The sequence below is a fragment of the Cupressus sempervirens genome, chromosome 3 (genome assembly GCF_028749045.1).
Source record: "Cupressus sempervirens isolate cs-2001-9-10 chromosome 3, ASM2874904v1, whole genome shotgun sequence".
Classification (NCBI taxonomy): domain Eukaryota; kingdom Viridiplantae; phylum Streptophyta; class Pinopsida; order Cupressales; family Cupressaceae; genus Cupressus; species Cupressus sempervirens.
Genome location: NC_143120.1, coordinates 436,645,537 through 436,663,812, shown reverse-complemented (window position 1 = coordinate 436,663,812; position 18,276 = coordinate 436,645,537). Strand labels below are relative to the sequence as shown.

At 32.9% G+C, this 18,276-nt stretch overlaps 1 protein-coding gene across 1 annotated transcript; it reads left to right on the top strand.

The window, feature by feature from the left end:
* The first annotated feature begins 1,353 nt into the window (after nt 1–1,353).
* Nucleotides 1,354–18,246, top strand: LOC149566923 (cytochrome P450 CYP94D108-like). Its single transcript, XM_089816573.1, has 3 exons — nt 1,354–1,689; nt 1,787–2,200; nt 18,127–18,246. Exons 1-3 carry the CDS (start codon nt 1,354–1,356, stop codon nt 18,244–18,246), a joined length of 870 nt encoding a protein of 289 aa, XP_089672699.1.
* Nucleotides 18,247–18,276: the final 30 nt, after the last annotated feature.

Here is an 18,276-nt window from a genome sequence, read left to right as displayed (position 1 = left end):
AGATCTATGAGAGTTTTCGTTCTCAGAGACCTCTGGGAATTTGCAGACCGAAACTACAAATTGCTCCAACTAATAATTAGAAACCAATCCACAAAATTGCTTGCCTTCAAAAGGAACCCTATGCCCTCTATTTATCTCTTTGCTGGGAAGTTTCTGAAAATTATCCGGAATCATCTTGCACTACAAATATTAACTTTATAAAATTAAATAATAAACTTTATAAAGTTAGAATACAACCTTTATTTAATATTGGAAGGAGTAGGCCCCGCTTACTTAATTGGAAGACAAAATCGACCCTCTTCCCATAATTATTTGCCTACGAGAGTCAATGATAGGCAAATCCCCGGTTATAATTATGTTGCTAAGAGAGGGACATGACAACCAGCCGGACCAGGATTCCCACGGGAAGAACCATCAGTGTTAATTTTCAGAACTCCACAGAGAGGAGGAGTCCAGTGCCCATCCCGGTTAACCCGACCCTTCCTCTGATGGTGAAGCTACCTGGACATAGAAGAAAACCTATGAGCTGCAGCCCCATCAAGCAGATGGAAATTGAGGCGATTACAGATAGCAAGATCAACCGGATCCATACCCCCATCAAGCTCAAACTTCACAAGAATAGTTTCCTGAAGAGAATGTGATATTTTCCGCCAAAGATGCAACACACCAAGCCGAACATTATTATAGTTAAACCATTTACCAAATAAATTGCATAGCCAAATCCACATAAAGCAACATTAGCAAAACTGACCAAAACTCAAAATCAACCAACATACAAAAAGATAAATTCATGGCTTTAAAAAGGGTAGACAATTAAATACATGTCCTCCATCTCAAGACAAGTAATAAGGATATGATTGGGATTGGACTTGAACATAATTATTTCCCCATTTTTACCATTGAGTTATTGTGGTAGGGCACACTCATCCTGACAATTCAGAAAATTTGATGTCCAGTACCTACAAATATGTATAAAAGATGAGCATATAAATGTGCATGTACATATCTAAGATAAATAGGCGATAGTGGAGAGTGGTGCATCATGTAGATCCTGACTATTAGGTGACTACAACTACTTCCCTCAACCACATTAAACACGTCAGATAGAAATGTAAAATATACATGCACACCATACACATGCTAGTATGGGGTAAGTATAGTCATAAAATATCATATTCTAACACAAACAGCTGTGGAAGCAAGCTATGAATTCAATACCAAATGCCTCGGAAATTTTGTGCTCAAGATGGTGCACTCGGAAATAAGAGATCGCCTAGTGCCCGTCCTGTTTGATGTCTGCAACGTCAAAAGAGTGTCTATGGAAGGTAGCTTTTGGCGTATCTACATCCCTTTATGTCTCGATTTCCATTTGCCCGAGCTTTGGACGATGCCATGCAGCTAAGTGTTGGGAGATTCTTCTACAATATTGGATCTGAGAGGCGCCTGCCTGAAGCAATTGGTGTGGTGGACGAATTTACAAGGGTTATTATTCAAAGTAAGAAAAGTCATGGAGCGGTCAGAGACGATCTTCTTTCTAGATTGATTGCAACTTTTGGCAAATCAGCAGATACCGAGGACAAATCAGATCGATTCCTGAGAGATATGATTGATAATTTCATGTTGGCAGCCGCGGACACGTCATCTAATTCCTTGACGTGGCTCTTCTGGATGCTTTCCTCTCATTCCGCAGTTGAAGAAGGAATTCGCCAAGAAATTTTGGAGATCTTAGAGAAAAGAAAAGAAAGTGAAAAGGGTCAGGTTGTCTTCAGCTACGAAGAACTGAGAGAATACCTCATGCCCGCAAATGTATCCGCCTGGGTTCCTCAATTCAAAAACTGCCCTCGAAGATGATATTTTACCAGACAGCAGCTTTGTTGGCAAAGGATGGAGCGTTGACTACAGTCCATATACAATGGGCAGGATGGAAAGCATTTGGGATGTGGACTGCAATGAGTTTAAGCCAGAGAGATGGTTCAAAAATGGAATACTTGTAGGAGAAAATGCATACAAGCTTCCTGCCTTCAACGCGGGGCTATGGAAATGTCTGGGTAAAGAGATCGCGTTTATTCAGATGAAATCGATCGTGGCTGCTGTTGTGCACAGCTTCAGCGTGAAGGTTGAAGAGGGATTTGCTGCAACGTACACTCTTGACTTCATCATGCGCATGAAGGGAGGATTGCCTTCACTCTTACAAAAAGAGGTAGTTGATTTGATGCAAGTGTTTATAACATTCTTATGATTGTAGTGATATGTTTCTGGATTCTACTGTGTTAAGATTTTTACCATCAACATTTTAAATCACACTACATGATCCATCATCAAGATGAAGAGCAAGACATGCAAAAGAAATCTTTCTTTTAGCTGCGCCAAATCAGAATTGAGAATGGGAATATGTATTTCAATTTTAGCCAAAAAATAAACATTTTCTATTCCACCTAAATAGATGGAATTGGAATATGTATTCCTATTCCAATCTTATTTTTTCATAACTTATAGTTTTTTCAGGTCTTTGAGTCAGGTATATGTGAGACAAGGAGTTTGGAGTACACATCATTGCGAGATAATAAAAAATTCCTTCATGAAATATTAGTTCTTATACTTGACATCTCAAAGGTTATGTGTGTATATGTCAGCTATGAATGAATAACAACCTCAAATGTTTTGATGACTGGTAAGTTTGAAAATCAATTTTACAATTCAGGCATCGTGGTCGACATACTCCCAAATTTAGCGAATCAATAAAGAAAATCCATGTAAATATTTTGTATCATTTTTCAAGCTAGGTGTCTTTCAGGTAGGAATTCTATAAAAGATGTGATTCAGGATTCTACATATAATTGTCATGAAAATAATCAGACCTAAACCAATGGTCATGACTAAATGATGGACTATCTCTCCAAGGATTATAACAAAAACTTTTGTAGGAAAAAGCAATCCAAAATTTTCATTATTTAAAGAAAATGAGACACTTAATATGTGCACATCACGAAGAATTTGTTGCCAAACATCAAAGAGATATGCGACATAGGTTCAAGAGTGTCGTCAAATTTCTTAGTGAAAAAAATTCTATTTTGTCTTGACCAAAACAAGGTAGGAATACATATTCTCATTTTCTATTCTAGAATAACAAATCTAGAATATGTATTCCTATTCTCATATTCTTATTCCTATAACTAAACGGGCCCTAAGTATCTTTGAGATGTAGTATTAGGATGGGTGACCTCATGGGAAGTTATGATGCTTCACCACTGTGAGCATCACCTAGATTCAATGAGTGCTAAGTGTTCCATTCCTTATCATGAGAGATGCCTTTAGTGAACCGCTACTCATGAAAAATGTGTGAATGAGTTTGATTCAAAAAATTACATAGATGGATCCTAATAACAATATCACAATTTGACTTACTATGGAAAACACCTACTTATTTATTGATAAGCTTAAAGGGATTTTTAATGAATGGTTCATAAGGCACATGACTTGGTGAAAGTTTTGCAAATGGGGTTGAGAGATGGGTTCAGTGAACCACCACTCATGAAATATTGAGTCACTGAGTTTGGCTCAAAAAGTTACACAATTGAATCATGATAGCAATATCACAAAACTTGATGTGAAAAACACCTCCTACTTATCCATTGATGAGCACCAGTGGCTTTCTAATGAATGGTTCATAAGGCAATATGATTGGTGAAGGTTTAATAAATGGGGTTGCAAGAAGACTGGGTTTAACCATGTAGGAAACTCAGAGTTAAGTGTGCCCAAGCTGGAGTAGTATTTAGATCTATAACCTCTTGAGATGTCCCAATGCTCAACATATGTGAGCATCACCTGGATTCAATGAGTGTTAAGTTTTCCATTCATTATCATGAGAGATGTGTTTAGTGAACCACTACCCATGAAACATGAGTCAATGAGTTTGACTAAAAAAATTACATAGTTAATGATATAAATCAAATTTTATTTCTTTAAAAGATATTATATTCTTTAATGATTTTTATTTTAGTATGCTCATAAAATTATTTGCATACTAAATGAATGGTTTAAATATTGAAATAAATAAAAATGTATACAATTGTGTACCAATTTTTAAGAACTCTTTTGGAGGTATACATACATTTTTACAATTAGGACAAGTAATAATAATCTAGTAGAAATGAAAGTGTCTATTATTTTTTAGCTAGTTTTAGTTGTTTAATTTAAAAGTAGCTAATGTATAGTAAATTATATTAAATTAAAAATAATATTAGCATGTTATAAAAATACGTGGTAAATAAACATGTTATGCTAAAGAAGAGGTGGTCATTTTAAACATTTGAATTATGTATTAAATTCACATTGATAAGAGTAAAGATGAACTAAATGAATATGTTTTCATATTGACATAACTAGCAAATGCAAATAAGTAAGAACAAGACTATTATAATGAGGGCTAAAATGGTTAATGGGCTAGAATATTTTGGTTTAATCTTTGGTGGGAATGAATGAATGATAAAAATTGGGAATGAATGAATGATAAAATTTAAACTGAATGAGGAGCATGTTTCTTAAAATCAAGAGCAAGTTATACAAAGAGTAGTTATTTTAAGGTATTTTTATATATAAATTTATAATACGAGAAAATTAACTAAATATATGATGGGCTAAACTACCAATTACATGCCTTTATGCTTGCAACGATGAGCCAATAAGTGCTTGATAAAATTATTTTTAAATAGTCTCATTATATAACTACATTTTAAATAATTTTTTATTTAAATCAAATAACATTTAAATTTCTTTTAAATAGAGTTAGAAATATTTTTATTTATTTTATTGGTAAAAGGTCAAGTCTAACACTTTTAATTAATTAGTAAAGTTTATACATTTTTTCTATATGTTCAATTGTGCACTAGTAGAAAGGAATGGAGTTAAGAAAAACTCTAATCTTGCTCAAGGAAATGCAAGTAAATATTATATATTTATCATCATTTTATCATATACAATTAAATATTACATTAAAAAAAGTCTTCACTGAATAAATCTATTATAAAAAATTTAATAATAGAAATAGAAAAATAACATTACAAAAACTAACAACCAAAAAATTATATTCTCCCTCAAATATCATATTGGCTAAATAATTTATAAAAATGAAAAATTTAATTTAATTAATAAAATCATAGTTAGAAAATTAACATACTATACTTGTAATCATATGGTTTTCTATTTGAAAAAATCAAAATAAGAGAAAATAAATGAATTGTATGAGAAGAAAAGAAAATTCTACATGAAGAGGGCCTATTCGTTTAAATATGCTTTACATATTTGAAATATATAATTACTTTCAATATGCACATTGTAAATTTGGTTAAGTATTAAACTCATTATATATTGTTTAGAATGTGGGAGATTAGATTTTCTAATTTGAATGAAAAAAATTAAGAAGCGTATGTGTTCAAAGATGAGTAAAATTCCTTTAAATGGATATGAACCTTCATTGAAAGGTTAAAAATGTAACAATAGCTTTGTGAAGATACTTTACATGCACACACAAAGATACATGTATAGACACAAACATACATAGATGCAAATACAAAAAAAAAAGGATATACACATTGTCTTAATTTCTAAGTTACCTAATGTACTACCTTCGACTATGGGCATGTTTTTAGTAATGGACATTGTGTCATTTTGGGACTATTATTTTCAATTTTTTTTGTAAGACTTTTAAGGTTTCTGGTACCTTGTAAAAACCCTACTATATCCTTAATTGAAAACTTCTTCAATAATATTTATAATCTAACATTTATTATTTGAAAATATTGTTCAAAATATTTTTTTTTTATAGGTAAAAGGCCATCAGGCCCAATAGTTAAACTGAAATTTGATATCCTTTTTTGTAAGATATATAAGATAAGGGATGAATTTTACAACTTAACCGAATCAATCATTTGATGCCAACCTTTTTAACTTCCATATTTATGGTTCAACATTTTTTGACATCATTATTGAACTACCTTTAAGAGTTCAAAAAAAAAGTTAGGACCAAGTTCTTAAAAACATGATTAATACATTATCAAATGCAAGTCAATATTTTGTAATCTATCATACAATCAAAATGTGCTTTAGATAGTTATTTTGATTATTCATATTTATATTTTATTTCATTTTTATTTTTTATTCTTTTAGAACATCTATATTTAATTTTTAATAGATTATTTCCAAATAAATTTGGTCACTCTACTATTATGACCATCTAAGTGTAATAGTCTTTCTAATGGTTAGCTTATCGATTTTATCTTATTAGTATCTCTTCTCCATCTATTGCTTTATTGGCGAGGTTATGTGCTTCTTTATTAAATAGTAATCTATGATTGTTTGAAGATTATTTCATTGAAATAATTGACTATATCTAAGGCATACTCAAGCTTAGAATTTAGGATCCAATCATGGGTTTTCTTTTTTTCTTAACACATTTAAAATAATTTGCGAATCACCCTTTTAAATTAGTTTCTTAATTTTCATATCTTGACTAAGTCTCAAGCCTTATATAAGGGCTTGTAATTCTACTAGATTATTAGACATTAGTCTTAAGGGTTAGAGACATTTAATTAGATATAGTTCCTTATTTGAATAAATTCTACGTCCTAGGCTTGCTTATCCTAGATTATCTCTAGAAGCCCCATCAAATTTTAATTTTGACCATCTTACAAGAGGAGGTTCTCATTTACATTGTTTGCCAACAATTTTGTTTGTTTTAGTATAAACCATTGGAGGTTTGTTTAGATTAAACTAGTTTTTCCACATTTTTGCATTCCAATATGAAAAGGATCATTCCTCTTTATATGAATTTATGAGATTATTATTGGCTAACTCACTTATGTACACCTCTAATTTATAAAATAAATATGATAGTTCCATCTTTATGTTACAAAAATTATTTTATTCATTTCTTTTAATATTTCCCATAGAGGAGTAGATAGGGATATTTTTTAGAGATTATTATAAACATTAGAGCTTCCATATTTGTGCTATCAACTTAAAAAGTTTAAAAGATTTCTAAGAAAATGTAGAATTGTAGTTTAATTTCTTACATAACCAGTACCAACATTCTTTAGCAAATGAACATTAAAAAAATGTTTAGCAATTTTAAATTCTCTTTCATAGAGAGCACATCTTGATGATCCTTCAAAACTCATTTTAGTGAATCTATCTAGTACTCGAATTCTCCTTTAAAAAGATGACATGTTTGCCAAGAGCATACACAAGTTCCTCAAGGCGACTTCATATTATTAAATTTTCATGTTTACCAACACCGCTACTCTTCCTCCATATACTACACAAATAAAAAAATGTTATCTCCAACATTGCAACCATATGATAAATGGGAATAACCCATGCACGTGTTAGGAATAATGTGTCTCAACATTGGATGATTCCTAATCTTATTATTTGTTTTTTAAATTTAATTTTTCAAATAATATAATTAAGTGTGAGCATAAATGTCTAGTCAGCATGTTGATGTGTCACTCCATTTGCATGTGTTGTCATCTTGAAGTGTGTCTAAGGAGATCATGGTTGAAATGCTTATGATGGATTCCTATGATGTGTAAGAGCTATCTTTGGAAGATTTGATGATGGCTAAAGACATGAAGACATGTGAAAATTGATCATTGAGTATTGTACACTCGATGAGTGTTTCTACTTTTTCTAAGAATGGTAAAACCCTAATATGGTTATTCTTTAGAAGTTTCCCTAAACATTAAAAGTGATGATATAAGCATTTTAGGGTTGCAAATATGAGAGAGTGAATGTGTATTCTTGCTATGATATGTTTCTTTTGAATTAATCTTTTGCGTCCTAAAAGAACTTGCATTGCAAGTGTGTTGTAACCTTTGTGTTGAAGATAATACATTGTGCAGGTTTTGGAGGGGTGGGGTTGTTTTACCAAAAGGTTTTTCCCCACCAACATATCTTTTTGTTTATGTATTTTATTTCTCTATCTATTCTTTGTATTCATGGTTCACTGCAATATTAGTGTTTACATAATATAGAATCTAAAATTGAAAGGATATAATAGGAATTTTCACAATACTCCCCTTAAGAGATTAGTGTAGGAAGTTGTTTTCAGACCTAAGTTTCCTTATAGCTCGAGCCATAACCTAGTTAAATTGGTCTAGTTAATGATTAGATCGGTTGATTACAAATTCCTATAAAATTGTCATCATATTACATACAATAAAATGGCCAATCATTTGTTCCTAGCTAGCAGGATCATTAATAGTTTTGTAACGTGATAAAATTGCATATGCAGATGCATCACTTGAATACCAGACATGAAGCACCTTCCCCAATTTCTAATGAATGATTAGATATAAACCTGACTCCATATGGTGGCCCAACAATGGAAGCTGAGGATGTAACTATGCATGTATTAGCATGCTCTCCCTGTAAGGATCCCAAGTATCTACTATTGTTGTTAATTTGAGCATCGCTATATGATCCAAAATGTAATAAAGTACTAAAGACGAGAGTAACTTCTCCTATGTCTCCATAAAATGTAGCACAGGTTCAAGGTTCCTTGGCTCTCTAGAAATTGTAGCAGCTATTTTCACTACTAGATGAATAACTTTAGTTAAGAGTTGAGTGTATGGAGTTGAAGAAACAAATTCTACCTCTGTGTAAATGCCGTAATCAAGAGGCTCATTCCCTTGTAGAAGCCATAACCTAGTTTAAATATACATATATATACAAGCCATAACCTAGTTAAATGGGTCTAGTTGTTGATTAATTGGGTTGATTAAAATTCTTGTAGAATTATCATCAAATTAGGTATAATAAAAGGAACAATCAGCTATTCATAGCTAGCAAGATCAAATACAATTTTCCAAAGTGATAAAATTGCATATGCATATGCATCACTTGAATGTCAAGCATGAAGAACATTCCCTAATTTATAATGGATGGTTTGATAAATAGGCTCCAAACTAATAGGCCAACACTGGGGCAAATAATAAAAAAGAATTAACAATTATGATGAACTTCGACTGGTCTATAAGTGTCAATGTGAGAGCACAGTGTAAAAGTTGTTTGAGTAATATGCTATCAAGGAGTGATAGTTGTGAGATGAGGGATTATTAATGCAACTAGAACACATGATGTAAATCTATGAAAAACCAAATGAATTCCATTGACATGAATTGTCACTTCCTAGCGAGAGGAACATTATAAAAAAATATAAACACTAAAAACAATGATAATAAAAAAATGCAAAAATCCAATTAAAAGTAATCTAGAATAAATAAAACTAACACCATGTATTTAGCTAATCTAATATAATAATTTACTAATATAAATCTGATATGGATATATTAATTCATCCCTTAATGAAAATATAATAGCACAATTAGAATATGATAGACATTATTAATAATTTGGCTTACCTAGCTATGATATTAATCAAATTGCAGATGTATTAATATAAACTAACTATTACTTTAAAATGAAATCTTACTCTATAGAAAATCAAAAACACCAAACTTAAGCTACAAAAATCATCAAGCATGCAATATAAAATAATTTATAATATTGACAACCTCACCAAACATTCCAAGAGTGGGCCCTTTCTCTTGTGTGCAAGGTGAGTGAATGGATTGTTTCTTTCTATGTTGGATAAATGAGAAAAAGTATTATTTCATTCTTTAGATTTAACAAAGGAATAATAGTACAATTCAATCTCCATTGGGCTGCTTATATATACACAATATTAATAATGGTGATTACATAATAAATCTAATAGAAATCTACAATTTACAAAGAATAGGCAATTTGTTCCAACATAATTGGGTTGTTTAGTTTGTTGTTCACATTATACTTGAAATGAATCCCAACTACAATATTTGCTATCTCAATTCCTCACACCAACCATATACATTGTTTGCATGTACAACCATCAATCTAAATAATAGAATGGTTTATAATGCATTCATTTATGTCCATAGAGTAGAAAGAAATATATTATAACTTTTAAGAAATAGGGAAGGTGACGGTTTCATTGGGAGAGAATGTTTCCCCATTATTATTCCACACAAATGGAATAAGTATTGTACTAATATGTTTTCATAATAGAAGAAAAACTATGCAGTTGGAAAATGCATCCTCCACCAATCTTCACTATCTGCTCCACATGTTCGTACAGAGTGGATGTTATCTACAATAGCTACATCTTTATGCCGAAAAGAAATAATAGATAATACAAAGTAAAGTTTTCAGTCTTCCTCAAAAGTAATCACAAGAAATTTCAAAGTTGATGGAGCTTGAATTAGTGATAGGAAGATTTGTAGGTGATAGGGAGAGTCATAGCTCATAATCAAAATGTTATATAAATACAATCATATATTATTTATTCACATATTCTATCTAATAACTAGATTAAATATTACTCATAAATATTAAATCATATGAAACATATAAGGAGAAAAATGGAGTATAAAATGGGGATTCAAATGAGTGTGAAGGCTTATATGAAGGCTAAAATATGGTATAATTTGGAGCATAAAATGCTCTTATCACATATGCTGGTCCAATAATGGAATCCAAGGATGTAACCATGCATGTATTGGCACACTCTCCCTGCGAGGAAATGAAGTATCTAATTTATTTTTTGTAATGGTAAAGAAAATGTAGATGCAATACATATTTTACTATAGGCCATGTGGAGGATTGCATAAAATAAGTAAAAACAAAAAGAAAACACAACATTGATCATTCCCCATTTGCTTTGTGTAATGTGATAATCATGAGTCTCATTCCCTTGCAGAAGCCTCTATGACAATGACATTACCTCTAAACCATGCAAAGGATGTAGGTGTATGTATGTATGTATGTATGAATGAATGGATGGATATGTGTATGTATGCATGCATGTATATATGTATGTTTATATATTTGTATGTGTGTGTGTGTGTATGTATGTGCATGTGTGTATATGTATGTATGTATGTATGTATGTAGGTAGGTTTATACACATATAGACCAAGAAAAATGGGCAAAGTTAATGGGCATTATATTTCCCCTACACACATACATACATACATACATATATATATATATATATACATATATATATACATATACATATACATATACATATATATATATATACATATACATATACATATACATATACATATACATATATATACATATACATATATATGTATATATATATTCATATACATATATATATACATATATATGTATATATATATGTATATACATATATATGTATATGTATATATATGTATATGTATATATATATGTATATACATATATATGTATATGTATATACATATATATACATATACATATATATGTATATGTATATATATATATGTATATGTATATGTATACATATATATATACATATACATATATATGTATATGTATATATATGTATATACATATATATATATATGTATATACATATATACATATACATATATATGTATATACATATATATATACATATACATACACATATATATACATATACATATATTTATATATACATATATATATATATATACATATATATATATACATATATATATATATATATATATATATGGACACACACACACACATATTGCCCATTAACTCAAAGTAGTATTTTTGTGGAAATACAATAGGGAAGTAAACTTTGAGGGTGGGGGGGGGGGGGGGGGGGGGGGGGGGGGACGGGGGGGTTGGGCGGGGGTGGTGTGAATGAGCACTTAAAACTTTCAACCTCTAAAACTATTCACCACACATCCATCTCACAATCTATGCATATAAACTAACATACTAATTTAATCATATACATCCATAGCAAGAAAGTAAAATATTCAAGACATGTATGATACAAGATATTTGGTTACCTAGAAACCCTCCAAGGAGAAGGTAAAACTGAGGTGGGGATGACAGCCACAAATCTGTTGGAATGTCTTAATGGGAAGAATGCTTCTGATGGGGGGGTGAATTAGAAGTACTAGCCTTTAGCCTATTTTAAATCCTTAATAACATATAACTGAAATTAACATGCATGCATATCAACATTAAACAATCATGAGAAAAAAACATGCATCACCACATAACACTTGAGATTTTGGTAATCCAGAAATCCTCCAGGAATAAGAAGGTAAAACTAGGGTGGGGATGATACCCACAAAATTACTATAGCAATAATGTTTAACCACTTCTGATGGTCTGCCCTATTAGAGGCTTTACATTGTGTCAATAGTTACCTGGTTAAAGGATTTACAAACACTTTACATGAAGTGTTACCCTATTAAAGGATTTAATCACCTTTTTAAAGGATCTAAAAAATAGCTGTTAAGCTAACCTATCAACATAGGATTTCCTTTCTAATACAATGGCTAGAGAGTATTAGGTATAATAAACCTGATAGCTTACAATCCTTGATTGTTGAATACAAGCACTTGATCTACTTTCTCTAATCTTGATCCTCTAAGATCTGATATTTGTTCTTATCCCTTACTTTGTTCTGATCAACTAAATGGCTAACTGCTACTCTCTTCCTCTAAGTCTTTTTACTCTTCACTCTAAACTCCACTATAGTTTCCCCATACACTCCTTTATCCATTCATAATACAATGAGATTTTGTCTTCCTTATAAAGACATTCGAAGACTTAGGGTTAGGTGTGGATCTACGATCCATATTGAATCTCTATTTCCCACTCATTCCTTGCTCTTTTGTTATTGGTTCCATGCCTTCTTCATTTTTTTAATAGGCTGCATGTAGTTTGCATAGGAAAAATAAAAAGATTCGGTCTTATATGTTTGATTCTTTTAGATCCTTCAATGTCAGCCATAAAAATGGTTTACATCTGAATTACTGAAGTTACAAAATCATATGTGCATTCTGTGTTACTCGGCACTTACTAATTTCTAATGCTTGACACATGTAACAAGACTATCTCACTCAGGTCCTATTGCATTTTTGTTTTTCTCGGCATCGTTTGTGACTCGACATTTAAATATCACTTGGCTCCTGTATCATGCTCGACACCTGAAGTCACTAGGCACTTGATCTTCACTCGACACTTGAAGGCTGCTTGGCACCTGAAGATCACTCAGCTTCAATGTAGAAAGTGGTTAAGTGTGTTGGCACTCAAATGTCAAAACCATTCTGAAACTAACAATCTCCGCTCTTTGACATGAGTGTCAAAAACACTTAACTAAGCATTATTTATCTGACCTTATGAGTACATTCACTAATCTGCTTGGTATATATATAGAGGTTTTAAAAAAAACTTGATCAAAATTTTGTAAGAAACAATATATACCGCAAAATTATTGTAACTCCCCCTGAGTTGATTGTGCCATTATCTATTCTATCTTGGTAACCAAAATTGGTGTGCTGAATAAGGTCTCATGTTGAATGCTGATATAACATTATATCTCCCCCTTTATCTCATCTCCCCCATTCTCTTTATGTCCCCCTTTCTGACACTTATGTCAAAGGGTTCTAAGGGTTAAGACCATATTTTGCCAAAAATGTACTATTTACCTCCATAATCATCCTGAGAGAAGCATCCCAATTACTCAAAGCAATTTCAAGAGATTTTTGCTAGATGGCAATCTTTGCAGCAAGATGAATAAGACCATTTAAAGTAGACAAATTAGGGTCTTTCTTTAGAACATTTTCTGCATAGGCTTGCTCCTGATGGAGGATTTCTAAGTGTGGGGTGATGGAAGATTGAAGCTGTAGCAATTTGGCTTTGATGGTGCTCTATGTTGTTGCAATTAAGATAATTCCTTCTGAGTACGAAGCACTTGAGCAAAATGCTTCTCACTTTGAGCTAGATCCTTAGGTAGCTACATGCTTGAAATATTCAGATTCCTCTCCAAGCTCATTATCCTCTGGCTAGTCTCTTGTGTGAAATATGAGAAGTCAGACAACTTTTTGTACAATGAGAATATATTCTCAAGTACCTGTTTGACCTTCTCAATTTTCTTGGCTAGTTGAACTTGTGATAGTGCTATTTCATTTGCAATTTTGTTGTTTTGAAATTTTTTTGTTTACTTTCCCTTGAAATTTCTTTTCAGACCATTCCATTAGTTTTACATTGGTCTCTTGGTCTTCACTTTGTACTTGGTCCATTATATTGGCTAGTTGCTCCATTCTGGGCTCTGTTTCATTAGGTACCTGTAAATTGAAAGCATCTAGAAATATATCCTTAATTTCTACTAATGCTTGCCTCTGTTTGTACTTATTCCTAAGTACCTCTTGGTTCTTCTTCCTTTCAAGTGTCTCTTGCACTTCAATCATTTGGGTAATGGTCATGGTGTCAAAGTCATACCTGGGAATGACTATTTATTCATCAAGAGTAGGGTCTCCATAGTGAAGTATCCTCACAACCTTGGTAGAACATGAGCTCGGTATAGATATCTGTAATGGTATTGCAGAGCTTGACTGCTATGAAGTTTTAGTGGGAGTCCCTATTCTAGGCAAGTTGGCCAACATTTGAATTGCCTGCTGCTCCTTCTCCTTAGGGCTCTCCCCTTCCTTATCCTATTCTTTTCTGCCTTTATCAATGACAATTATCTTAGGCAATGCATCTTGTGTTTTTATTGTAGATATAGAGGTATCTTTTTGTCTTGTTTGCTCTTTAGGTATCTCCCCTGTAGGTGTACTTACTAAAGCGTCAATCTTAGCAGTTGTATCTTTGACTTTGTGCTCTTTAGGTTGAGTACTAGTAGCTATAGGAAGTTGTGAAGGTGGTTGTTGTGGATTCACTTTTTCCTTGATAATTTTAGCTACTACCTTCTGCAATTCATCTACACTCACCAAAATAGGGCTAGTGCACAACTGTGATTGCAATGTTGTTTGGTGAAGAATCTTCTTTAGATCCTCTGTAGCGAGTGGATTGATTTTCTGACAACAAGTGTTAGGAACATCCTTTATTTTTATAGATTCTATAGGTTTAGTTGCAATATGTGGAGGACTAGGTGATGGCAATTGGGTGTCTTGGACACTCTGTTCTTGTTGCTGCTCCTCAACTGTTGCCTATTCACCTTCTTGGGCATCTTTCTCCACATCTTCCTCTTTTTCACTTTCATCAATATCTTCTTCTTCATTTCTCCCTTCAAAAGGGTCCTCTTCTCCCTCCTTTCTTATAGTCAATCCATAGATTACCTTCCATAATTGTGTTGACTTTTTGACAACATCTTCAATTTGATTTTGTAGGATACTGAAGGCTCAATATTTAGGTACAAATTTGCTTGCATATTTCTTGCTTGCCTTACTAATTTGACCTTTTGTAAGGTCTGGCATTACATGAGCCAAAGTTGACTCTCTTATTTCCTTTTCCATTTTGAGGAAGTAATGCCACTTATTCTCAATTAATGTGCTTAGCTCCTTGGGTATTGAGTCATCAAGTTCAAGTGGAGTTGTCTTGAACTTTGCCATCATAGTGTAGATGGACTCCTCAACTGTGTTTTGTTGTTTTATAGACAACTTATTGAACTTTATGGTCTTAAGACTAGACAAATTTGCATTATCTCTAATATCATTACAAATGCTTTCCAATCTGGATGAAGTGGAGCGTCTTATGATTCTAAATTGTTCTTCATCAGATTCTATTTCTTCTTCCTCTGACTCCTGTGGTGAAATAAACTTTCTTCCCTTCTACTTTGCAGACCCACCTTGCTCTATTGCCTTCTTCTTTTATTGTTCCTTTTCTGCTTTGGTTGTTCCCCTTGTATTTTCCCTTGTAGTTGGCTTTACTGGGCTAGGTTTTGTCACAGTTTTATTTGCCTCAACCTATGCAACTGGTTGCTTCTTTGATTTCCTTTTCTTGGGCTCAGCCTTGGGTGCATCCTTCTCTACACTTTCCTCTTCTTCAACATCTTCACCCATGCCTTGGGTTAATGCAGGTGGTCCTTGCTCTTGCTCTTCTTCATCTCCTTCTACTTCTTCATCTTCTTCATCCCCTTGTGTTGTGCCTTCACCAAGTTTTACCTTTAGCTTTTTAACCAATTTATCCTTTTTCTTGAGTGTGGAGGCAGTCTTTAACTCCATATCCACCTTTGACCTTACCAAATCAAAAGTGCCAAAGTGTGGGGCACTCTTGTCTGTCTCTTCTGCCAATAATGCAGTTATTGTTGTAGATGCTTCATCTATGTTGATCTCATAATCAAGAGGCCTTAACCATCTCACTCTTGGTATGATAGCTTGTACATAGGTATAGTCAATATCTACAAGAAACCAAAAATCATTTACATTTTTCTCCATTAAAGAAGCTAGAATCCTGAGTCTTTGCTTCATTGATTTCTTAAAATCTTCAAAATAACTTGTCATCAGTGTGTCAAAATTGTCTCTCATTTGTTCTATATATTCATTAATTTGAGCTATGATAGTTCTATCATTTCTCCATACAACTTTGCCAAAAGAAGGAAATTAATTCTGAACATAGAAGAATATACAAACCAAAATTGCACCAAATTTTCATTAGGCACCCTTTGTCCTTCTCATTGTAGTTACAGCTCTGCAAGATCATAAGTATGATCCTTTTTCAACAATTTGTAGCCTACATCTACTACAATACAAGGCACAGTGTTGAGTCTACTGGATTGATAGAATTTATGGGAAATAACTCTAATAGAAAATTCAATGAGAGGATCTTGAATGGTTTCAATTTTCATTTCTCTTTTATTCCACTTGGCACCTGTATTTTTCTCAATAACCTCCTTGGCCTCACTTCTCAAGGTCTTGTACCGATCTAGGGTAGGATATCCAATTATCCTATGAATGATTCTTTTCGTGATCTTTATGGGAACATCTTCTAACCATAGACTACCATCATGAATTCTCCTTAACACAAGTCTAATCCATTCTATCTTAAATATGGTGGGAAAACCCAAAGCTCATGTTAAACCCTTCCTCTTAGCAATTTTATATTCATCCTTCAAAACTCCATCAACACACAACTTCTGATAGGCTTTTGTTATTTCCATATCTCCTATGGCTCCTATCTTGCAGTTATAGCATCTCCTTACATCTTGAACCATTAAAAATTTTGGGGGTATGTGGGAAAGAGCTCCGATGGGATCGTTCTTATATGCAACTTCAGGGATGGGACGAAAATCAGGCTGCTTAACCTCATTAGATACTAGTTGGACCTCAAACAACTCTTTGTCATGGGTTTTCTTAGCACTCGAAGCGATTTGTGCAAACTAGGGTTTCCTTTACAAAGAAATATGAAACTACATAGCTCGGCACAAACAAAAATACCTCAAGATCGATAAAAATGTGGTGTACAAGGTCGAAATCTGCTTGGAATACTGGATTCTTTACTATGAAGTCACTCCACTCTCTTTCTCTTCTTTGGTTCTTGTTCATGATGAAGAAAAAGGATTAAAATCATGATAACATACCCTATTTCCATCACATTAAATGCTCAACTATCTAGTCGGCTTCTAAAGGATTTTTAACATTACTTGGCTTGCACTACATTTCCCCTTCACTCAACTTCCATTAGAGTCACTCAACTGGGCATCAGTCATCAACTCGGCTGTTGTTAGGAACTTGGTACCCACTTAGAGTTTTACTCAGCCTCTGAGAACAACTCGACAGTTTGTAAGAATCTTCATATTATGACAAGGCATCTTTTCTTATGCTGATTTCTTCTTTTCAGTACTTCTTTGTCTTGGGATTGGTGTATGATATAACTTTGTATATCAGCCTCATGCATCTATTCATATTTAGTTTGATGAAGTGTGATCACTTGACCCATTGGGTGAAGTAATCCCTTCACTTGATGTGTTACACTCATCTTTCTATTTCCAAGTCTTATTCATTTGTCCTCTTATTTTTTCGACATCAATCTTTTCTTTTCCTTTGTTGGCTTCAGTTTTTGGTGCTTTTGACCTTGTAGGACAATTTCTGCCACTAATACATTAGGGGTCAATTTGCGATGTTAATTTGTGATGGCAAGAAAAGGTAATGTGTTTTTGGCTTTTTTTCTTTCAATTTTAGCTCGATGCCATCGCAATTATGATGGAAGGTGTCGTAATTGTGATGCCAATGAGACATAAGAGGAAAAAAAAGCGAAAAACCCTCATTTGAAAGAAATCGCATGACACAGGGCTCTTCAGATTGGAAAGGTGTGCGTGTGGGAGATCACTTCAGCAACATTGAGAGGGGCATTGAGGCGAACTCGAGGCATTCAAAGGGCTGGATAGAGACCCGCATCGACAACGTGTAAAACAAACAAACCCATTACTCCTTTTTTCTC

Bases quoted from the DNA above. Each gene is read 5' to 3' on its own strand.
- LOC149566923 (XM_089816573.1), top strand. From the start codon at position 1,354: ATGTCTCGATTTCCATTTGCCCGAGCTTTGGACGATGCCATGCAGCTA. The intron at 1,690-1,786 runs GTTGAAGAAGGA...AAGAACTGAGAG, and splicing joins TGCTTTCCTCTCATTCCGCA to AATACCTCATGCCCGCAAAT. The intron at 2,201-18,126 runs GTAGTTGATTTG...CGCATGACACAG, and splicing joins CTTCACTCTTACAAAAAGAG to GGCTCTTCAGATTGGAAAGG.